The sequence below is a fragment of the Chanodichthys erythropterus genome, chromosome 24 (assembly GCF_024489055.1).
Source record: "Chanodichthys erythropterus isolate Z2021 chromosome 24, ASM2448905v1, whole genome shotgun sequence".
In the NCBI taxonomy this organism is placed as follows: domain Eukaryota; kingdom Metazoa; phylum Chordata; class Actinopteri; order Cypriniformes; family Xenocyprididae; genus Chanodichthys; species Chanodichthys erythropterus.
The window spans coordinates 680,832-697,500 of NC_090244.1; the positions used below are offsets into that span (position 1 = coordinate 680,832).

General features: G+C 40.0%; 1 protein-coding gene across 3 annotated transcripts in view; it reads right to left on the bottom strand.

Moving 5' to 3' along the window:
* Window positions 1–418: 418 nt before the first annotated feature.
* The window catches only part of prickle1a (prickle homolog 1a), a 24,288-nt gene continuing 8,037 nt past the window's right edge, over window positions 419–16,669 (bottom strand). Inside the window, exons 1-9 of one of the 3 annotated variants that reach the window (XM_067379648.1) lie at window positions 7,902–7,928; window positions 6,804–6,918; window positions 6,044–6,226; window positions 4,497–4,610; window positions 3,482–3,619; window positions 3,194–3,397; window positions 2,901–3,087; window positions 1,945–2,793; window positions 419–1,818 (exon numbers count right to left, since the gene is read on the bottom strand). In XM_067379648.1, the coding sequence (XP_067235749.1) occupies window positions 998–1,818; window positions 1,945–2,793; window positions 2,901–3,087; window positions 3,194–3,397; window positions 3,482–3,619; window positions 4,497–4,610; window positions 6,044–6,226; window positions 6,804–6,806 (2,499 nt within the window). In that variant the 5' untranslated portion in view covers window positions 6,807–6,918; window positions 7,902–7,928 and the 3' untranslated portion in view covers window positions 419–997. Of the gene's footprint in view, window positions 1,819–1,944; window positions 2,794–2,900; window positions 3,088–3,193; window positions 3,398–3,481; window positions 3,620–4,496; window positions 4,611–6,043; window positions 6,227–6,803; window positions 6,919–7,901; window positions 7,929–9,962; window positions 10,118–16,669 lie in introns of those variants that run through there. The other 2 variants (XM_067379649.1, XM_067379650.1) reach the window with 2 other exon arrangements.

Genomic DNA, 16,669 nt, shown 5'->3' on the forward strand with positions numbered 1-16,669 from the left:
AAAAGAATGCCAAAGAAAGCAACATGTTTGTCATTAAACTGTTATTTCCTCAGTGTTTGGTGTTAACAGTGTTGTTTAGCTTACCTTTGTCACAGTATACATAGGCTCAGTGCGTACATAGCAAACATATCTGTTAGGGATTTAAAAGCTTTGGCACAAGCCACTAAAATACAGATGCAACAGTCAATAAAATGTCAGCAGATGGAATACTAGAACACATCCTGTGTGTCCCAGATTGACAGAAAGGATTAATGTTGACTGTAGACATAAAGACATAGTAGACACAAAATGTGCATGTATATATATTTTTATATATATATATATATATATATATTATATATATATATATATATATATATATATATATATATATATATATATATATATCTTTTTTTTTTTATTATTATTAGCCTTGCGTTCCAGTTTGCATTTATACAGATTACAGTGATCTGTTTGCATGACCCATCAATAAAATGACACCCAAATAAGCTTTGGATAATACGCAATGTACAATGTTTGTAGTCAATGTTTTAGTACAAATTGAGCAGCAATGCTGACTGTGGCGCGTTAGATATTTATTTTTAAAACCCTGATTAACAAAAGTGGAGTTGCTGCAAACCTTTGTTCTTTAGTACTTTTTATCAGAAACATTCTTTAAAAAAAAAAAAATCTTTTGAAACTCAGGGATATAAAAATATTAGCTTTAACTCAACATTTTACAATATATACATTCATTTTTGCAAAGTTAAATTATTCTCTCCATTAGTCTCTAAAAGCGGCTTTATAAATATTATATTCTTCTGGTTCTTTCAAAGACTATAATCACTTATCACCTAATATGCATAATTGCAGCAAGTAAGCATGGTTTAAATACTGCGTTGGCCAACAACATCACATATTCTAATTCAAAATAACAGCTTAAAGCAAGTTCCATAATGGCATTCGATAAAAGATGTATTAAGATGCAGATCAGCTGTTTCAAACTTCCTTGCCAATTCTATGAAATTATACAGTTTTTGCCCTTTCGTCCTCTCTTCTGTTTGGACTTTGTCCTTGTGCCGATGGGAAGTTCATCAGCATAATATTGGTACCGAGGTTGTCTTGGTTGTGGAATAGGCTGGCCCAGGAAAAAACCTTCCTCCTCTGATTCAGATGATGAAGAGGAACAGGTAGAGCACCAGTCGTCTTCGTCCCCATAAAGACGTAAAAACCTCTCTGCTGCCTGGTTGTGCAAACCGTAGTCAGAGTCAGCGTGGGCATAAGGAGGCTGTCTGTAGTCAGCATTGGGACCCGGCCCGTGCTGGCGACGGTCCTCCTTAAAGCACATACGGGCCTTTTCTTTGGGCACCAAGTGAAGAGCATTGTCCGAACGAGACTTGCGACTCCTCCTTCGCCTGTGGTGATGCCGGTGGCGCTGCTGGTCTTGCTCGTCAAAGTGGTACACTCGTCTACGAGTGCGTTCGCTCATGGGAGGCTGCCGCACCTCCAGGTCATTATATCGTCCGTTATCTATAACATCATCTGAAAACTTTACCTGCTGAGGTTTGGACTGGGACTTGGACCTTCTTAAGACAGGTAAGTGAGGTGGTTTGGGCCTCTCCTCTGGAAGAGGAACCACCTGCTCCTGTTCCTCCTCTTCAATAACCTCCACACGCTCAAGCTCAGATGTGAGGCTTTTCAGGGAGTTGGTGCTTCTGTGCAGCATTGATGAATTCAGAGTACCCATGTTGCTGGTGTTCTCACAGTGTTCAAGCCCAGAGAACTTTTGTAATGAGTAGAGCAACTGTTTCTCTTTTATATCCCCGTCAACCGAAGCACCTGAAAGGACCACATAAGTTCCGATTATACAAAATTACATTCAATACTCTAGAAATAGAATTTTAAATTACATTGTGTGTCTGATTTTCTAGGATAACATCCCATACATCAATCCTTCAGACTTACCTGTGATGTTGGAGAGCGCCAAGGAGTCCATTGAATCTCTGATGTTCTGCTCTGCTTGCTTAAGTTCATCCGTGATACACTCCAATGAGTCATTATACCACTGTTTATCTTCAAGCTTAAAGCTGGCTCCATGCTCCAAATCAAGCTCCTGGAGCTTTCTACTGCTTGCAGGTCCAGGGTGACTACCATATGCAGAGTCACCTAGTCCATCCTGGGACTGTGCCCAGTACATGTCTGTCTTGTACTTTTTACTGGCCAGACTGCCATTCCCACCACTGCCTGACATCCTTGGCTCAGTCTTGTTTTTGACATCAGAGTCAGTCGTCCAGAGGTCAGTTGGTCTAGTGTCCTCCGGCTGCTGGAACATTCCATGTTCACCAAACTTGAGGAGGAGCTGGGTCATGTAGTCCTCATGCTCGGCCCATTCCTCGTGGTCCTCAGGAGCTTCCTGCTCCTCCCTGTTCCTCCAGAAGTGGTTGTCTGCAAAGCTTAGCTGTGACAGCTTGTTGGACAAGGTGTCATCAGCATTCCCTGAGAGTCCGGGGAACTTGTAATTGGCTGCAGGTGAAAAGAGAAGAGACTGTCGACATTGGTCCGCGGAGCGGCTGCTTTTTCCCATCTTCACACTGCGCCGTGATTCCCGAGATCTTGCGGACTGAAAGGCTGAATCAGAAGAATCAGAGGCGTGGACGTCCTCCCCTAGACTACAGGCCTTGGAACAGTAGATCCTGCCTTGTCTGGGTAGAAAGGGACAACCGAGCAAGGAGCTCTTGCACTGAGCACAGCTAAAACAAGCATCTGTGGCGTGCCAGTGAAGACCATCATACGTCATTTGGGCATGGTCCACCCCTAGAAGAAAATAAACAGGAGTTAAAGGTTAGCTTCTTACGGGCAAAAGCGAAACGTGGCTTGTGGTAAATGAAGTTGAGACATCAGAGAGACACATTTGGGCTTACCGATGTGTTCGCCGCAGGCCTCACAGTATTCCGCGTACAGAGACTCGAAGCAACCGCAGCAATAGGGCCGACCATCCTTCATGATGTACCGTTGACCACCCAGGATGGTCTCGCATTCAAAGCAGGAAAAGTGCTTCATATGCCAGTGACGACCCTCTGCCTCTGTGCACTCGTCCGCAAAAATTATCTGTGAGGAAATTTACACCAATGAATGAATAATAGCATCCATGATATAACAGACCTTGTTTCATGCACAGAACAATTTGTCTGGATTTTGAAAAAACTAAACTCACCTCATCACAGGAGGAACAGCGTGGCTTTAGCAATTCAGCATGATGCCGTCCACAATGGACCTTCCCGTCCTGGTAGAAGTAAATGAGATCAACCAGGAGTTCATTGCAGGTGGAACATGTGAAGCACGATGGATGCCAACACTGACTAGGTCCTGCTCGTGAAGCAAACACCACCATCTCCCCTCCACTGATGTTTTCTCCACACTGAAGAGGCAAGATGTTTAAATGAAACAATCAGCTTCAAAGAGTCACTTTCTTCAGCACAATACTCTTGGTTTAAACACCTACGTGTTCACACATGGCATGAAGCATCGTCCTTGGCAGCAGTCTTAGAGTTCCTCGGCCAAGGGCCTCTTTCTTTCTCTGCACACTAAACATGTGAAGCTCCTTCTTCTCTTCTTCACTGAGAGACTGACAGTATCGCACCTGAGGGAGACATTTAAAACATGTTTGCTGTTAAACTATTAAGAAAGAAGACCTTGTAGACCACATGCAGGTTCTTTTGAGCAAAGGAAGTGCTCCTTTAATGTGCTTACACACTAGAGAAAGCATTGGAGGAGAGTTTGAAAATTACAAAGGAATACAATGTATTTTGAGTGCGTGGAAAGACAGCTGGGAATACAGTGAATTTGGTTTCCAAAAGCACATCTGGATCCAACAAAAGTCTACAACAGTGTGCACTACTGCAAAAGATAAAATTCTCTCAACTTTGTTTGATGGTTTGTCAGTTTGGCAAACCTTCTATGCTCATCCCCATTAAATTCCAAGCCTTCTCTGATGCGGTGCAAACTCTTGTGCGTAGGCACCTTTATGGATGGCCAGAAAGTTTTGCTTAAACTATCCTCTTTGAGTATAGAGTACTTTTGTTTTAACAATACCTTAATACAAGAAAATGGAACACCTCTTGATTTAATGAGCAAAATTAAGAGTCACACACTATGCATGTTTTAAGTTGAGATTCCACAGATAACAATGAAAGAGTATGTTATGTGACCCAGAGCAATGTCTCAGATTGAGTCTCCCCAAGCAGCATCATACCATCTTCAGCTCAAAAGTCTCATTGTACAAGCACCCACAGAGATACAAAGTGACAAAGCATCTTTCTGTGATGACAGAGAATGTGGTGAAGCTCTAAACCCATGAAGCTAAAAACACCCACACCACGTTGCACTTAAAAAGCTATTTGAGGGGGTTTTGAAATGTGATGCGTGGGCATTTTGGACTGCAGCGATGCTGGGGAAACAATAGGGGCTTTCATGGCTGTTGATGAAGGCCTTACTTTCCTTTGTTTCTGTAAACTCACCTCATTGTCATGAGGAGGTAGCTGGTACAGGAGCTGCTTGATGCGGTATTTTTCCCCGGGGCTGTTCACATAAGGGACTTTGTCCTCAGGTAGGCAAGAGAAGTACAGCTGGACCTAGGAGGTGAGACGGAGACAGATCGGGTCAGTCATTCCATGTAGAGTATGCAAAAAAGCAGTTACACTGTGTTGTTTTGTTCAATGAGATCAGTCACTCTCAGCTGAGCACTTGTGATCAGTTTTCCAGAGACAAATGTTAATACCATGTGTACCAGGTTTTTTTGGCCTGTCATTCCTGTGCATCTGTCAACATTACCATTTCCATTAAATTACCTTTTCTAAAACTTGAGCCACCAGTTTTGGGCTCAGTAAAGGTTTTTACTGTACTCTATTGTGCTTCTACTACACTGTGACCTATGCCTTGTGAGTGGGAACTCTTTATGAGTGCTGGTCGTAACAGCCCCCAGATAAATAGCTGAACTATGCTTGTCTTTTCCTGCATAAAGAGATTCCTGCTGCTGTCGAGTCAGTCTACTGGAATGGCATTTAGACGTGATGATCAGCAGCACCATAAATCACCCTCATTTCAAGATGATATTACCTCTGGTACTGAGCCTTAGGCACTTGAACAACACTATTCCTGAGTGTTTGTGTTCTTCCCCACAATGATCACCTATAATCTGCAGGGCAATTCACAGAATGGCTGCTATAAAGGCATTACAGTTGACTCTTGCATTTAACACAAAAGCTGCACTGAGATTTTAGGGGTCTCCAAATTGCTTTAGACCTTTATCCTCACCCATCACTTCAGATTTTATTCAAGGGTGCTCTTAAGGACAGCCGGGGGAAGTGTGGGACACCGACTGGAATCAGCGCCACATCAGCGCGCCTCCAGGCACAAGGACCGCCTTTGCGGACAATGCCAGGAAAAAAAGTTGTGGCTGCGAGCTTGGCTGTTAGCAAACTGCTTTTCCTCATCATTTCAAGCCCTTTTGTCTGGCAGCTTGAGATAATGACTTGCAGATTTTCCATGAAGTAGTTTGTAAATAAAAAGCAGCATTTCCTGTTCCCAAATGCCTGTGGGGTGCTTCATTCACGGTGTTTAGCTGTGCCTGCAAAAATGCAGTAAGGTCCTCTAAATCTTAGTGACTATGACTACGTCTGCTGACAGAATGATTGACCAACAGTTTGGAATTTTAATAAAGATCACATCTGGTGTATTTGTTGTATAAAAACTTGCACATTGTGTTAAGATATCACATCTTGAACTGCATGATACTATTCAGTCATTACATAGCAGACTCTTTCCCTGAAACTGAAGACATGCGACTGCTTTGCATTTTGTGACATGGTTGTTATTGGATTTGTAGTTTTTCCCTCTGAAAACAATGTTGCCATTTTGGCGTCATGCTGCCTTCTAACCATTCCCTCCCTAATGTGTGTACTGTTCTGACACAAACACCAAAGCATTAAATGTAAGTTCTCTGGTAAATGCTTTACGTTGTGGAGTCAATATTCCACAAAGTTCTAGACTAGCCCATAGAGATTACCTGCTCTGGTCGAAGTCCTGGTGGCACCCAAGCGTATTCCTCCAAGGCACAGCCCGAGTCGTCATCTGAGGTGGAGCTCCGCTGGAAGCCGAACGTGAGCTTGTTGACCTTCGGCTCCATGTCCAGCTGCCTCGCGGCACCGTGGAAACTGCCAGTTTTCTCAAGGTTCATCAGAAAGACCTCCTGGAATGGTTAAGAGGGAACAGTGTGTCATGGATCACGAAACCACATGATAAAACACCTCGTAAGATACATTGTATTGGGATGAAAACAGTAACGCAACTGGAATAATGCAGCTCCCTAAAACATTTCATGGCAGTTACGGTGACTTCCAGACCAGGGTGGAGGCCTGTTAAAGAGATTCTGCTCATAAAATGATGGCAGTTTTATTGTTACTGCTATTGTGCCGAGTTTTGCCGTGATGTGGTCGGACATTCCCTCCAAACTTCAACCATCCTAACTCTTTTACAGTCTATTTACTTTAATGCATTTTCCTGACTCATCATCACCGTGGAAGCTTTCTGGTATTTTCCATTTCCTTCTATTGGGACTCTTCTGGTTAAGTTGAGCACTAATGCATGCCATATATGATTTTTCCCAACAACATAGTTTACTTGACTCCGTTCAGAAGTCTTTCAGCTGAAACAGACGGAAGACTGAAACTTCTCAAGACAAGATCTCTTGCGTTCTTCCCTGTCACTCCTTTGAAGTCCATTCAGGACACAAAGCATAACAAAGCCATATGGTAATGCTTGAATACCATGTCTTTCTTCAAGCCCCTGTGCTGTTTGTTGAGGACAGTGTTTTAGAACCTGCCATACCGCATCACGTCCTGCTGAGTGACGTATCATCTGATGCTTTGATCTCTGGAGCTGCTGTTTTTGGAATGAAAACAGGTGAGATGGATGGAATGAACCCAATGACAGGTGTTAGTTTCACATGCACAGCAATTTAGACTCGAATGAGAAGGTGCATCCAGAATATGTGCATCTCACAAAACGTGGCAAGAAACGTCAGAATATATTTTACACCAAAGAGAATGAGTGGACTTTTTTTGCATTGTAATGGTATATAGAGATTTAGGATGAGGAAAAATTTGCTTATTTTTCTTAAAAAGTAATGCCACAATGTGGAAAAAAAATCTTAATGGTCCTACAAATCAAGCCAACCCCCACCCAATGCATGCATATAAAATAATAGTTAAAGTTGTTTATTAAGTTTATTAAGGTAAGATAATCAGAATGCCTAACTATCAACACTGGATAAATCTATTGCAATGCAGTTAAATTGATGTTTTATCTGTGCTCATTCACATTTGACATTTTGAAGCAATCATGATCCCATTTATAGATGAACCCAACAATGTTTTTTGTTCAGGCCTCAAATTCTCTTAAGTTGAATTCAGTGGAAATCATACAGACTCTCTGACAAACCCACTAGAACAGAGGCCCAGAATGTTTAAAACTGTCACTTCTTAACTACTTAACTTTAGGTAATCAGATACCCCAAACTCTTCTCAGAAGAACTGGACAAAGGTTCCTTAAGAGACTCCTCAATCATTAACCTGGTTATGCAATTCAATCAGAAGTGATACATTTCCTGCCATGTTACAAATGTGTTAAAGTCTTCCTTCTGGTAGTGCAAAATCCACTAGGATATGATATTTTCTTCAAAGGAAGTCACTGACACAGGAAAGGAGCTCAAAGTGGCAACACCCTTTCTGCTAAACAGTCCTTAAGTATGCTAATTTCTGTTTTAGATGCCATCAGCATCACTTCCTGAGCCTCTAGATCTAATCAGCAACTGAAATGAATAGAAACTGCATTAATGTTTCATCAAAAATAAACAGCCATTTTACGATTGAGTGGTTCTGGGTGAATCGCAGGGACCTCGGGGAACCAAATGCAGTTCCTGTCTGCACTGCTCGCCCTGAAAAAGCCCTCCAGCCCAGAGTGTTTAACAGCCTGCTCTCTTGTAGAGCTGCTTGTTAACATGACTTTGGAGGTCTGAGATGCATATCTGTTAGATCCACCCACGGGAGGCCTGAATGGTCCTCAATGGGGGGGTAGATATGGGTGGAGGGTGAGTTGCCTGGGGAGGGGATGGACCCCGGGTGATCACACAAGGGAAACTGCAAGCGACTCATATGGTAATGGACCCTCAGCATAGCAATGAACCGATTTCATGAAGACTTAAAAGTGAATAAATGCATTTTAAGGATCTTCATTTCTACATTAAATTATGCATAACTTCACTTGACTAATCAAAATTATATAACTGTTAAACAAAATGCAAATGATCGCTCTGACAGATTCATTTGCATAAGTGTCCTGAGGACATCAGGTCAAGTCCCAACAAATTACATCTTACTGAATAGCCCATTTCCACAACTTTGGTGTGTAGAAATATGAGAGGTAGAAATAGCATGGGTTAACTGGGTTAAACCAGATTCAACCTGATGGCTGTGAGCATAGTGGTTGTTAGATCAACAGATTCAGAGACAGTAGATGTGACTGTTTTTAACATAACATAGCTTTACTGCGTAACTACCACATTTTTCTCAGCTAAATTAGTCAGAATGACATTCATTATAGGTGCATTAAAAATTATGTGGTTAATAAGATGATTATGAATAGTGTGTGTGTAAAAACAAGCCTTCATTAACCACAGTAAATGTGGAAATGATCATACTCGGATCCACTGGCACCAATGCCGCTCCATTAGTCCGACCCGTCAGAACCTGTTTGATTTGGCCCAGTCCAGATCTGAGTCAGTGCTGGAATTCTGTCTATGGATTTAATGTTAAGAACAGCAGAACTGGCAGACGATGTGAGCGATTCCTGCGCTCCACAAATGAGGAGTTTCCCTCCACGGCTGTTGAGCCAGTAATAAAACTTCAATCCAACAAATACAGACGTTTGTTATGTCATGCCACTTCCAAAACACTTGAATACAAAAGCATCTTTGAATCTTCTAAAACAAACAAGTCCAAAACTACAGCAAACTAGAACTTAAACTACAAAAGACTAAACTCAAACCCTCAAATGTTCATATGGGCAAATAATTAAGTCTGTGTTTTTACTATTGGTCAACATGTAGTGTAGAGCTAAAATAATGCTGATATATTATACATGATGGCAAATTAGATGTACACAACATATATTAAAATAATATTTAACAAGCACCATTTAACACTTAAAATATGTAGGCTACTCAAAATTCAATATTTAGAATCAACCACTTCTGTCAATCAACCAAATGCACATTAGTCTGATTGCCAATTATGATTACTATTTTTTTTTTTACCCCCCAAGAGACATACAACTGTTATCTGAAAATATGTGAAATTATTTCCAGTTGAAATGCTCAAATGCCAAGATAGGGATAAGTCTAGGGTTATCAGACAAAAAAAGGCCAAAAACCTGTGATGAAAGTTTTACTTAAAGTGATATCACAGAATAGTAGACATTATAAACAGGAAGGACAGCAGGGTAGACTCATTTTGGAGAGTTTGGGTGATCCTCCCAAACTTTTGGCCAAACTTTGAAGAACTTGAGTGTTATTCCAGGACCAAATGGTTTCAAGGCTTGTCCCAACAGACTGAAGACATTAGAGAAAGACCACCTGCGTTCTGACTGGCTGGAGCCAGATTACTAGAAGCTTCAGATATTTACCAACAGCACACTTCTCTGACACCTTTTTCCTTTTCAACAGACCTTTATACACATGCAGAGTCTTCAAATCTGTGCAGCACCACCTACAATTAGCCCTAGATCTGAGAAGTTTATAAAAGCTTCCAAATATATCTAGAAGTAGGACGTGACACAGCAAAATATAGGTTAAATGTGCACTCAAAGCCCCTGTAGGAAAGACTTTTAAAATGTAATATACACTCCAAATTGAAGTTTCAAAACCATACCTGCTCGCTCAGCAACGTCTTCAGGCAATTCAGTGCTTTCCGAATCAAACAGTGTTCTCCAAAAGTCCTGTGGTTCCTTGCCTACATGTCCTTAGTTTGAGCCTCATCCCATCTAAATCCAAAGCAGACGTTATCACGCTGGTGAGCTGACGGTGCAGGACGTGTACAGTAGAGTATGTGGAGAACAACTCCAGCAGATGGCTCTTCCATTTACTGCAGTCCTGCAGAGCCACTCCCCCAACAACCCGAGCTCGGCCCTCAGCGTGGGCTCCAGACCCTCTAAACCAAACCCCCTTCTCTTCAAACACACATCACATAACAGCAATGGTTCTGCCCAGCCCTTCCTCAGGATTCTTGAGCAACTCTTTGTGGTTAAATTCACTGGGATACTCTTATACATACAAATGTAACATCAATATTATTATCAGAATCTGGTCTTATACGCTGAAATTTTAGGATTTACTTTGAAAGTAAAGGATCTACTTTGAAATGTTCACTCAGAAATTACTAGCAAATAATTACAAAAATATGGCAAATATCATTGAATTAGCCTAAATGTAAAATTTTGAAGTAGAAAGACTTTTCAATAATTGTTTTATTTACATCAAAAAGTGATTTTTACAGTGTAGAATTTAGTTTTAAACCTATTTTATGCTAAATATGCTGTGTTATTTGTTTAAAAGGTTAAGAAATGGAAAATAAAGGGTTAAATTTAGCATGTCTTTCTCAGTATTTTTATCTTGTTTTCCTGTACAAATATCTAAACTTTCTTAAAATCTAAGCAGCAGCAAACTGACTGAATACCTTAATTACCTTGTCTTCTAAGAAATAATTCAAATTAAGTGAATTTATGATTAAAAGATAAAGATAAAATGTCTGTGCAGTCAGAAACGTAAACTTGTTTTTCTTTTTAATTAAGTGATTTTTTCTAACCCCATTGCAGATTTTTTTTCCATTTTAAACAAATTCTTTTCCATTCTTTGCTGCGATTTCTTTGCCATTTTGCATATCAAGTAAATTTTTTGATTTAAGAACGTTCAGATATTAGAACTGGTAAAAATACTTAAATAAAAATCACTTTTTGTATTGAAAATAATTCATAAATATTGAAATATTTAAGTATTTGTTCTGAGATGGCACTTTTCATTCAGAATTACCATAAATTCACCCCAAAAGCCAATATAGACTGCAAAAATTCTATTCTTAATAATAATCATTTTCAATATATGCATTTTCATGTGGCTCCATAAGCAAAAGTGAAAAACCTGAAGTGAGCTTCATGCATTAAATGCAGTTTCAGTCAAACGTCACTCTATCACTTCTCAAGTCAACAATGATGTCAGCCGATCCAGACCACAATGCCTGAAAGACTCCACATGGTACCTTACAGAGAGTTTACCATGCAAATCAAAAAGACCGTCCCTCTCAGAGCCAATCCACTTCCGTACGGGTGTTTTTCTTTTAGTATGCACGCCGTTTGGGGAAATACACACTTTTTGTGTTTCATTGACATCGAAACTGCTGGATCTGAAGTTCTTTTCAGAATCTGAACTCAAAATGCAAGAACCGTTCAACAGTTGCCAAACCACCAGGAGACTCAAAGGAACAAGGTTTTTTGACAGAAAAACAAACCTAATGAAGTTCTACAGCTGGAAAATGACTGCAACCAAATTCTCTGATTATGAACGCCATACCTTATGAGCCCAAGTAGTGACCCCAAAAACCTCAGTGTCCTGCCTAGAAAGAGAGTTTACCTCATCTCGCCTTAATTTCCTGTGGAATGTGCTAAAGGTGAAGACCTTCCTGTTGTTTAAACAAACAAAGCTCAAAGTTTGTGCTCCGTCCAGGAGGACGAGGCTGCTGGTTTCCTGAATGAAGGATGTTAGAGGAAGTTATGAAACTCATTTCTTCTACCCAGGGTGGTCTTTGTTGTTACCTCAAGTATTTCACCACAAACCAACAACTTAGTGCTCATGAAATGGAAACTTCCCTTGGGGTCTGCAAAAAGTGTCAGATTCAACAGCTCTGTTAACTGGCCAATGATCTTGTCATGCCAAACAGGATTGGCCAAACTCCATCCAATATCTTTTTTCCAAAAACATAAACCTACAAATATAGGAAGCCTGTAAGAGATGCCGACTGCTCACTGAGCTTTTTACGACTGCTGCCTTGAATAAAAGAGCTGGTAATGGGATGGAGGTTTTTTGGAGGACAACACCATTGTTGCGTTCAAGGCCACAGAGGTGCAAACACAGCAGGACTCGGAGCAAAGCACAGCCCTTTGTGTTAGAGAAACAAAGAGGAAGAGGGAATTTGTACCCCCTGGTTTTAGCGGGTTGCCGAAAGATAAACAAACCCTGTGACTTGCTAAGAGGCTTTTCATGCATCCGAAACGATGAAAAATTACACTGTAAAGATGTAAAAGAGATTGATTTTGAGTCAAAGAGGATGATTGTTTGTTTTCAGAATTTCAAGAACAAGCTGACAGCTGCATTTTTGGCCTTCGATTCGAATTCACAACTTCACTTCAACCACATCGTCTTTCATTCCCAGGCCTCAAACAGCATCGTTTTGGTCTCATTTAGATGTTCAATGTTAGTAAACCGAGCTCAGTAGATGCAGTTCTTCCTCAGTATTTTCAGTGGTGTCTGACAAATAAACTGGTTCCAAAATAAAAGCATCTTGTTTTAAGACCTTAGATATTTGTACTGGAAAACGAGACAAATCTGAGCAAGTAAATCATAATGTGAATGAGCTGTAGTGTGTCGAATCTCGGGTCAGCGCCCGCCGCACCCTCCAAACACTGACGGATGTGAATGAAGTCATTTATACCAAAAATACCAATGGCTTCCCAAAACCCTCGAGAAGAGCCCCTTCAATGTGAGTACTCGATCTATCGTCGTTTTCAGGACGACCCTGAAAATAGACCAATCCATCACGCTGATGTTCTGTTGTGGCTCTTGTTTCACAGTTCAGGGTTGAACAAGGATTCCTGTGGAATATAAAACAGGACGAGTCACACATCCCTGACCTGGGATCCTTTCTAAGCACAAGAGGGGTCATAAATCCTGCCCCCTCCGGCCCCCTCATGGTCACAGGGATTCAAACAGCACCTCACACCTGGCTCGAACCTCCCGGGCTGTAAAACCGAAAGGCCGCTTTGACCCAGCATGTCCGGACGCACTCGGGACCCCATACGGAAGAGCCTCCGACATTAACGGCGCTTCAGCATGATCTCGAGGGCACTTGTAGACTCGGGCCCCAAAGGACTGACCCATATTTGACAGCGTCCTAAATTCAGACTCTTAATGTGGGCCAATTATCACATGGACGACTGTGTTCCTGTAATAGTGGTTAAACATAGACATCAGTATATGTTTCTCCCATTTGCATCTCTTTCAAGTACCTCTGTGGGTCAGGCTGTGCGTATTGGCTGGACATATCCCAGCATGCTTTGCAGAGTTCGGCTTTGAGGGTCAGACTGGTGCGATGGCCCTGAGTTTGGCTGCTATTTATGACCGTTAACAGCTATTGTTCCAGATAGACCTCAGTTGTGTCCACTCCTTATCATAAAAGAGAGGCTGTTCTGGGACTTTAATGACCTGCCAATGGCCGTTATCAGAACACAGGCCTAACAAAGGAACAGCCATAAAGAACAATAAAACGCTGTTATCCTACTGTAAAAAGCAATGCCCGCGGACCTAAAGAATAGCGAGAGGTCAACTGCTGTAGTCCTGATATTGACTTAGAGAGATTATCACTGACAAACGCAGGTCAGACACCCACAGAAAACCATATTCTTTAGTGTAGAATTAAGTCCAGATGATACCGAAAGCATGTCATCTTTGATGTGCCTGAAGTTGGGGCCACTAACACTTGACCTTGCTTAAACTGACTTCATTTACACTACTAAAAGTTTGGAGTCGGTAAGATTTTCTTAAAAGAAGTCTCTTCTGCTCACCAAGGCTGCTTTTATTTGATCAAAATATGGCAAAAATTGTGAAATATTATTGCAATTCAAAATAGTTGTTTTCTATGTGAATATATAGTAAAGTGTAATTTATATCCAGTGATGAAAGCTGAATTTTCAGCATCATTACTCCAGTCTTCAGTGTCACATGATCCTTCAGAAATCATTCTAATATGATGATTTGATGATCAAGAAACATTATTATTATTATCAATGTTGAAAACATTTCATATTTTTCTGGAAACCTTGATACATTTTTCAGGATTTTTCCAATGAATAGAAAGGTTCAAAAGAACAGCATTTATTTGAAAAAGAATCTTTTGCAACATTATAAAAGGCTTTACTGTCACTTTCTCACTTTAGTGCGTGTTTGCTGGAAAAATAAACACAAACTAGTCATTAATGTTGGTTTTAACATACAAACAAGTATGGTCAACTACACCAGGACTTTGTCAACCAGACATCATAATTAGTCTTGGCAAACCTTCCTTTTCTCATCGATTCTCGCTCATATTCATCAGCATTATCACCTTCCCCCTCAAACGGCTCCATGCCTGATCGGATGACGTCTGGAAGCTTTAACGTACAGTGTTGCTTGAGTGAATGTGCTCTCGCTGAGGCGTAGTGTGCAGCCGTCATATCTCAGCCTGACACTCTCTGTGACTGTCGTTAAGCTCATTGTGAACAGAGGGCTGGACGGAGCAGCACCCCGGGGTGTTTAAGGGCAGGAAGCTGCTTTATAGAGGGCGACTATAACGACACAATGACCGTCTGCATACACACACACACACACACACACACACACAGAGGGCAGCGAGGTCGAGTGGGCTTTTGTGCTGCTGACGGTTTAGTGACAATGTAACGGTTTACTTGCACAACAATGACAGTAACTTACACACAATCCTACAATTTAGTTCACCTGTTGAAACAGCAATAAGACAATCAGATGCTCTTTCTCTCTAAAGTCACACTCATGAATAAGAGGACATGCAGGTCATGTTTCACCCAAATCCTATCGAAAGAAATGAGAAATTAAAAGAAAAAAAAAGGCATTTACCTTCAGTTCTCATTGCCATAATAATTATTAAAAAAAAAAAAATCATATTTTTAAAAATAATAATAATAATATGAAAAATACGTTGCACTAAAATATGTATTTAAATGTTTTAAAAAGTATACAGCATGGCAATATTGGTTTTTCTGCATTTAATTTATGCTAAATTAAATGTTATAACTTTAAGTGTAAAAATTGTGTGATTATAAAATAAAAAAAATGTGAATTATAAAAAAAAAAAAATGTAAGATGGATTACTGAAAAAGATTATAATGCACAAAAATATTTATGGGTCATTGACGAATAAGGTTTTTAAAAGTGTAAAAAAAAAACATAATGGAGATATAATTAATTTTTAAGTTTTATTAAGTGTTAACAATGAGATTATGTGGTTTTTCTAATTTTTTTCTAATTTTTTACAAGATGGACAAAATTTGTCATCAAAAAAGTCATTCGGTTTAACCAAAATTTCAGTTTTAACTTATTATGATCTTTTCAGTCAATGCTAACAGGCTGATATCTAAAAGGACAATCAAATATTTTATATTTAGTACAAGTTTTTAAAATATTCCAACATTTTCCATGTTTTATAGCGGTTGCACCGAATGACCTGATGTTTCGGGACATGCGTATGTTCAAGTGAAAACATGAATTTATCAAATTTAGTTACTTTGCTTCACGACCATGTGGTCCTTTGCAGGTGTCTTAATGATGTCACATCCTGTCACATGATATTGACTGCATGACTTGATCTAAAATGGTCCCTTTATATTGCTTACTCAGAATGACATCAATGAAATTCATTTTTTCGACATTCTTTCTCTTAACAAAATGACTTCTACACATAATTTTAATTCCATTTTGCACTATGTTGATATATGATGTTATAAAATCATGCCAGGATAAAAAAATATATACATTTATTACATTTTAAGACATTTTAATCACAAATTAAATGACTGTATTGGCCTTTGGACCTTTTGACACTTCAAAATCTTTAAAATACCTTTATATGTAGAAAAAATATGATTAAAACCTTTTGGATTCAATAAAAGAGATCTAGTTGTACTACCTTACACACTTTAGATGTCATATCTTTGTTTTTTATCATTATTAAGGCCTTTGGACAAAAAAAAAAAAAAAAAGACCTATATAAAGCAAATATTAAAATGTATATATAACATTTACATTATAATGTTTTATGAAAATGGATTTTGCTGTGAAACGTGACCTGGTTATGTTTTCCTGAGATCCACTAACACACCGCTCAGACTGCCACGTCCCTGATCACATGAGTGATATCGGCCACAAACTTTGAGTACAGCATCAAAAAAGGTGGAAAAGACTTTGAGAAGGAATTGAAGCCTCTTCCCAGCGTGGGATCATTAGGCTTCCCGGGAGAAGTGCTCCATCACAGCCCTTCATACGCAGATAATTGAGCACATGCTCCAGTGAACTCATTTAACTTCATGCTGCAGTTGAGTCGCACTTAATTGGGCACAATTTAAATCATTAAGGGAAGCAGTAAAGTCAGAATCAAGAGGAAAAGAGGCCCTGAATTACAGCTTTGCCCCTCTCAGATCTCTGATGAGGGCTCTTGTTAACTCTGATGCAGATGTCGCCCTCAGGTTCGGGCTAAACTACCCACAATCCCTCCCCAAAACCACCGTCAGCTTCATTAAA